The following is a 6,627-nucleotide window of genomic DNA, read 5'->3' on the forward strand; positions in this document are numbered from 1 at the left end:
CAGGCGCCTGGCACAGGGAGGGACCCCGGGGAGGGGAGCGGTGGGGATGAGGGACTGGTCCTGCCCCGCCTGCTGTCCCGTCTGCCGGGCTGTGGGCAGCGGCAGCGCCAGCGAATCTGCTATTCAAGGACCAGCTGTGAGAGGTGCTCCTGGCCAGGGGGCAGGAGAGTGACAAGTAATTCCCTTCGACTGTGACTTCCCTGAGCGAAAGGGCAGACAGCTCACATTTGGCGCCGCGGCTAGTCGGGCACAGTGACGGATGGCATGGCGGGCATTTAAAGTGCTTTACAATCATCTGGGGGATGCTGATTTTTAGCGCTATACTTAAAAAGGGTAAGAAATACAGACTGGATAAAAGAAAATTTAAGAGTACAATCAATTTTTGTTGATCCCATGAGTATTTTCTGACTTGTGCAAAATAGCTGACGGTTTTTCGATCTTAGACTGGCCCCGCCCCCTAGTCAGTGTGTTCCAGTGGGCGGCTGGTGTGTGACCGGGGACGCTAGACCAGCTTTAGCTGAAAGAACTCGGCGAAAGCTCCGTGTGGTGACTCCCCGTGGCGCCCAGAAGCAGCGTCCTCCCTGTGGGAGCCGCAGCTGCTCAGTGGGCCCCCCGCCCGCCCCTTCTGAGTCCCACGAGAGCCGCGAGGCTCCCGTCCGCTCACAGCCCCACTGACATGCTCACCGTGGGTGGGAAACGGGCTTGTCCCCATAGCCCAAACCAAAGGGACGAGTGGATCCTCAGTCCCAACTGTATCCACGTGGTATTTTGTACTCGACCACCCATCTGTTTCACGATTACCTTCCAAACATCACAACTCATTTCAGATTCAGAAGCAGTAAGAGCCCCGCACCACACGAAGTGGCCACTAACCGCGACGGGCTGCGGTGGGCCCGCCCGGATCTCCAGGGGCTTGTCCATGTGCTTTATTAAAAACCACCACACCGTGACTGTCATGGACTGAACTGCACCCCCAAATTCCCATGCCAAAGCCCGAACCCCCAGGGAACTGTATTTGGGATCGGGCGTGTCGGAAGCCAACCACGGTTAAGTGGGGTCACCAGCGTCCTAAGCAGAAGACACAGCAGCGCCTTTGTCTCCGTGAGCACGGAGGGAGCCGCCTCAGACGCCAAGACGACCTCCGCTGTTGGAGCAGCTCGGCCTGTGGCGCTGTGTCATGGCAGCCTGGGCAGACTAAGACAATGACCACACCTACGACAGTTAACGTCAGTTCATCAGGGTCACAAATGATAACTTTTAAAGGGAGCCGACCAGATCGGACTGAATTTGATAGACCTTGAGAGTAATTTTAGACAGACCAGGAAGGCTAAGTTTGTACATCTGTCCGCTACGCTGAGATCCAGTAGCTAATACTGGTTTTTGTTTTTTGCATGAAGATGTGGTTCACAAACATATACGCTTAGCTGACAGCCTCTTTTTTCTCACAAAATCTAATTAAATGAGAGATTTTCGTAGTCTCGAAATCCTTTTCTGGCGCTTGCCTTGGTGTGTCCCTCTGAAAGAGGTGGTCACCTGACTGACCACTCTGACCGAGAGGTGGAGGCGTGGGGGGACCCACAGGACACCTGGACAATTTCCAAGCTGAGTGTCACCTGGCGCATAGCCGAGAATTGGTTCTATCACCTAAGCCTTTGTGACTGAGCAGCGAAAATACGAAAATCAAACAGAACTGACCGTATTTTCCAGGACAGCATTCTCGAACTCAGGACTCTCTGCCTCCTGGGCACCTGTCCCTCCCTGGCCAGGCAGGACGACCCACCACTGGCTAGCAGCACGGCTTTGCTCCCACTCACGCGGGCACACACCTGTGGGCGTCCGGGCGGTGAACTCGGGGTCGAAGTGGAAGGTGTCCTCCGGCCTGCCCACCGCGGGCTTGAAGGGTGGCTTGATCTCCTTCCGGTACAGCTTCTGCAGGAGAAGCAGGACGGGCCGAGTGGGCGCAGGAGCCACGGAGGGTGCGAGAGACGCGGTCCAGCGTCACCACGACTGCCCCTCGGTACCGCGGCACGCGTGGGGCCGCACACAAAGCGCTACCTCCGTCAAGTTACGTATTTTATAAAAACATGTAAGCGTCACGGTTCAGGGCGTAAGGGTTGGAGGATGTGCTATGTGTTCTTCATTTCAGCCTTTTTCTGGCAGAATTTTCTGTCCAGTGGAACATGACCGGACAGCCGCGATGCGCCCTGCCCCAGGCCACTGCGGGGTGGAGCCCTGCGACGGGGCACCCTACCCCGCCCTGGCGACCTTGGGGCCAGCACCCGGGGCCCTTCAGCTCTGTGGGGACGCTGTGGGGACGCTGTGGAGGTGCCTCCTGCAAACGCTCCAGGGTTCTCTGTCGCTCGCACACCCTGGGGCCTGGGCTCCCTTGGAGACCTGCTCTGGCTGTCCCCACATTCGGGCGTCCAGATCTCTCTGCTCACGTGGGTGGGGCTGGCTCTCATGTCCCTTTACACAGTTTAGGGACTTTAACGGGTCCTTTGGAACACCCACGTCCCTCCACACAGGGAACCGGCCCTTCCCGGGGCCACATGTGGGGCCACGTGTGGGGCCGTGTGAGGGGCCGCGAGCCTATTTCGTGGACGGGACCCTGACCGCACAGGAGGCCCACTCCGCCCCACCCGTAACGGCCTTCTCAGAGGCGCCCTCCACCCGGCGATGCTTTCGGTCCTCGAGGCAGGGCCAAGACTCGTTTTGGGGGACGTTTCCACTTGGGGAACACCACAACGCGTTTGGGACCGGGCGTGGAGGCCGCGTGTGGGGCCGCGAGCCTATTTCGTGGACGGGACCCTGACCGCACAGGAGGCCCACTCCGCCCCACCCGTAACGGCCTTCTCAGAGGCGCCCTCCACCCGGCGATGCTTTCGGTCCTCGAGGCAGGGCCAAGACTCGTTTTGGGGGACGTTTCCACTTGGGGAACACCACAACGCGTTTGGGACCGGGCGTGGTAGTGGGTGGACGGGGCTGCAGGTGGAGAGGGAGGTTTGGGGCGCCAGTCGGAGGAGGGGTTCAGGGTACAGTGGCCGTGGGCACCAGGGAGGGGCAGGGCCTGCAGCGACCCTGTTCCCAAAGGAGGCCGAGGGGCCCCCCGGGAGAGGATGTAGTTGGGTTGCCTGGGAACGTGAGTCACAGCGACGGCCATTGTGCAGAGCCGGGCACCTGGCCGGCCGCTCGCCAGCAGCGGGGCTTGGGAGCCAGGAGGGCCTTGCTGTGACCACTCGGCATGGGCCTTCCCAGTCCTGCCGGGTCAGAGGGGCTCGGGTGGTGGCCGAGACCCCCACTCCCAGAGCCGTTCTCGGGGCCTCTGTTGCCATGTGCCTGGAGCTCAGCGCTGAGTCGGGGGCCCCAGGGGTGGGGGACGTCTGGGGAACGAACAGTCGCCCTTGCTGAGATCCGCCCTGAATCTCTCAATCGCACGGAGAAGCGGATTTCACACTGAGAGCACCGGGGCCCAGGCAGGCTGGGCGACGCGGCCCGGGGCCGAGAGCATGTAAGGGGCGGAAGGGAGGAACGGCTGGGGCCAGGGTTACAGAAGCGCCAGGACCAAGGTCCAGCTGGAGGGAGGAGGGTGCCGCATGCCCTGGTCCCTGCCCAGGACGCAGCCTCCCCGAAGCCCCTGGCCCGAGGAAGCTGCAGATGCAGCTGCCCAAGCAACAGCGACATCCGCGGTCTGGGACCTGGAGGCTGGCTCAGACCGGTGACCGCCGGGTCCGCGATCAGGGACCTGGAGGCTGGCTCGGACCGGTGACCGCCGGGTCCACGATCAGGGACCTGGAGGCTGGCTTGGACCGGTGACCGCCGGGTCCGCGGTCTGGGACCTGGAGGCTGGCTCTGACCGGTGACCGCCGGGTCCGCGATCAGGGGTCTGGAGGCTGGTCTGAGCGGTGACCGCTGGGCTCCCGCTGGCATGTGCACTCGGGAGCCCTCAGCGAGGACTGAGCGAACTCAGACCCGACTGGTTCGGCCATTCCCTGCGCTGCACGAACAGGCTGCTTAAGGTCCGCCAGAAACAGGAAGACGCTGCCTGTCCTGGCGACACTCTTGTCAGACGGGACAAATGCCTGGATGCCTGCACCTGCCACAGGAAACTGGACACGCATGGGCAGCTCTGTGCCCAGTATGAATGTGCTCACGGCCAGGACCCCCGGCCATGGCTCGGCCCGTTCCCTCATGCCAGAGGCCCCCTTCTGTGACATTCACGCTGGGTTATTAATCAGTGTCTGTTCTGGACACATCAGAGTCACGTCCTCCCCCTCTGTACGCAAGTGTTCTCCAGGGGCTTCCCAGACGAGGGTGGGGGGCGGGGGGTGTGTGTGCGGGGAGCACACGGCCGGGACCCTGTACCTTCACTGTCAGGGACTGATTTACACAAGAGATCGTCTCTCTCTCTCTCTCTCACACACACACACACACATACAGGTTCTCACCTAATCCCAGTAAGAGACGTTTTGTATCTGGAAGCTGAGACTCACACAGCTCAGTTCCTCTCTTCACCCCAAGTCCACGCCACAGGGCCCCACAGGGGCAGGAGGGAGGGCAGGTGTCTCTCACTCCTGCCCCCGCTTCGGAGGAAGACCAAACAGTCCCCTTAACCCAGTGCTTCTGACCGAGGTGGTTCCGCCCGCCACGGGACAGCTGGGCTGTCACAACCGTGAGTGTGACTGACGTCCAGCGGGTAGAGGCTGGTGGCACCGCTGACCGCCCGCCATGCCCAAGATGGCCTGCGGCCTTGCTTCCTGCCTCACCCTCAACAGCAGAACCGTCGCCAGCCTTGTTACGAAGCGGGAGGCAGTGTGGGATGGCCGGGGGCCACAGCTCCCCGGGCCCCTCCCCAGCTCTGCTCATCCGGCGTTGCCCCCACCCCTCCCTCCCTCCCTCCCTCCCTCCCAGAGAGGAGACCGGGGCCTCCAGGATGCAGGCTGCCCACGAACGCACAGGCACTACCTCCGACCCAGCTGACCCCTGAGGCCACACATTCCCGTCATCCACCTGCCTTTGCAGCTCGGTCGTCCAGGCCGGGAGGCTGGTCCCCTGCAAGGGGACGCCAGTCCCACTTAGCAAGTCTTCACCATAAGGAGACAGGATTCAACAGAAGTGGACTGGTGCCCTGGCCGGGTGCTGCTGGGTCCTCGGTTTCAGTGGGGAGCACTACGCCCTTCTGGCTGAAGTATTTAGTGACAGCTCAGGAGGGAGAGACCAGGTCCCCCAAGCCCCCCACCCCAGGGCGCTGCAGCACGCGGCTCAGCTCCTGCTGGAACCCTGCCCTGCCCGTGCGTGCCCACCACGCCAGCCACGGCACCCGGCAACCACGCCGCACACCTGCAGCGTGCAAAACCCCCTGGCTTTACATGTGGCTTGTGCAAGCACACGCCTGTCCGTGTGCGCCCTTTCCTGTGTCCCGAGCCAACCTGTGCTTCCGCCAAGGAGACCCTCGCTGACTGGAGGTGTGTGCAGCCACCCAGGGTGTGCTGGAGGGGGCGTCACCCGTGCAGCAGGTAGCGCCCTCGCACGCGCCCCCGCCCCCCGTCCCTGTAACGCTGGTCCCTTGCTGATCGCGCCTGTGAGCGCCACCTGTCCACAGGCGGCCCCAGAACACCACCCACTGTATGCTCAGGTCCCCACGATTTTGGTCTGGTTGTGAGCAGGCAGCAAAGGGCCTCATCAGCCACCTGGGCACCTGGGGCCGGCCGCTCGGCCCCTTGGCGGTCCCCTTGCACCTGATGCAACCCTCGAGGCCCGGCGACTCCTTCCTGTCACTGGGTGACACTGAGGCCAGTGCTAACAGGCGTCACTGTCACGCATGCTTTTCTTTCCCGTGTCCAAGGCCCATCCTCGGGTGTGGGTCTGAGGTTTTGGGGACGCTCACCGCATAAGGTCGCACCCAGGATTAAGCCGAGCGTGAGCCGCAGCAGCGTTTTACGTAGTCCTGACCTGGATCCCCCTGAGCCTCCGGAACGATGTGGCCGCGCCAGGCCCCACGTCGCGCCCCGTCTGTCCAGGGCCCCCCAATGGCACAGGCTGTAGCAGCGACGGCAGGATTTCCCGTCACCGGCTGCACTGGGAAACTCCGAGAGGGCGTCCGGGCTCCATCCGTGGCTGAACGGCCTTCGGAGGACGAGGGAAGGATGGAGGGAGCAGATGAAAATGGCTCCTGGACAGTGGAGCGAGAGGGTGATTCGAGTCCGGGGTCGCAGACCCGACGTCGGTTCTCTGCGGGCAGAGTTGGCTCCGGGCATTTGGAAACTCGCGGGACTGGGCGGGGGCCGAGGCTGCAGGTGACCCCTGAGGCAGCGACACTGACCCACGCGGGGCGGGGCTGGACGGTCTGGAGACCCGGCGCTCCAGGGGCACGTCTGCCCGGCGGTGCGGGAGGGGCAGCACCCCGCCTGCACAGCGCCCGCCGTGGGCGACCCCCACGAGCCGGACTCCAGCGGTTCCGAGCCCGGCGTGAGCGTTCACAGAACGTCTGGCCGGGTTCCACGGAAGCGGCGTTTCACACGAGAGCAACGTGGCAGAATCTCTCCCGGGCCGTGGGCTGACGCGGGCACATCGATGCTGCAGGCCCTGTGGGACACTGAGCCACGCGGCCAGCTCCCGGCCCCCCGTGCC

At 63.1% G+C, this 6,627-nt stretch overlaps 1 protein-coding gene across 2 annotated transcripts in view; it reads right to left on the minus strand.

The window, feature by feature from the left end:
* The window catches only part of RPS6KA2 (ribosomal protein S6 kinase A2), a 102,765-nt gene that overhangs the window by 21,268 nt on the left and 74,870 nt on the right, over positions 1-6,627 (minus strand). For both annotated transcript variants that reach the window (XM_006915044.3, XM_015591910.2), the window contains exon 12: positions 1,827-1,929. In XM_006915044.3, the coding sequence (XP_006915106.1) occupies positions 1,827-1,929 (103 nt within the window). The remainder of the gene's footprint in view (positions 1-1,826; positions 1,930-6,627) is intronic.

This window comes from Pteropus alecto, unplaced genomic scaffold (genome assembly GCF_000325575.1).
Source record: "Pteropus alecto unplaced genomic scaffold, ASM32557v1 scaffold195, whole genome shotgun sequence".
In the NCBI taxonomy this organism is placed as follows: domain Eukaryota; kingdom Metazoa; phylum Chordata; class Mammalia; order Chiroptera; family Pteropodidae; genus Pteropus; species Pteropus alecto.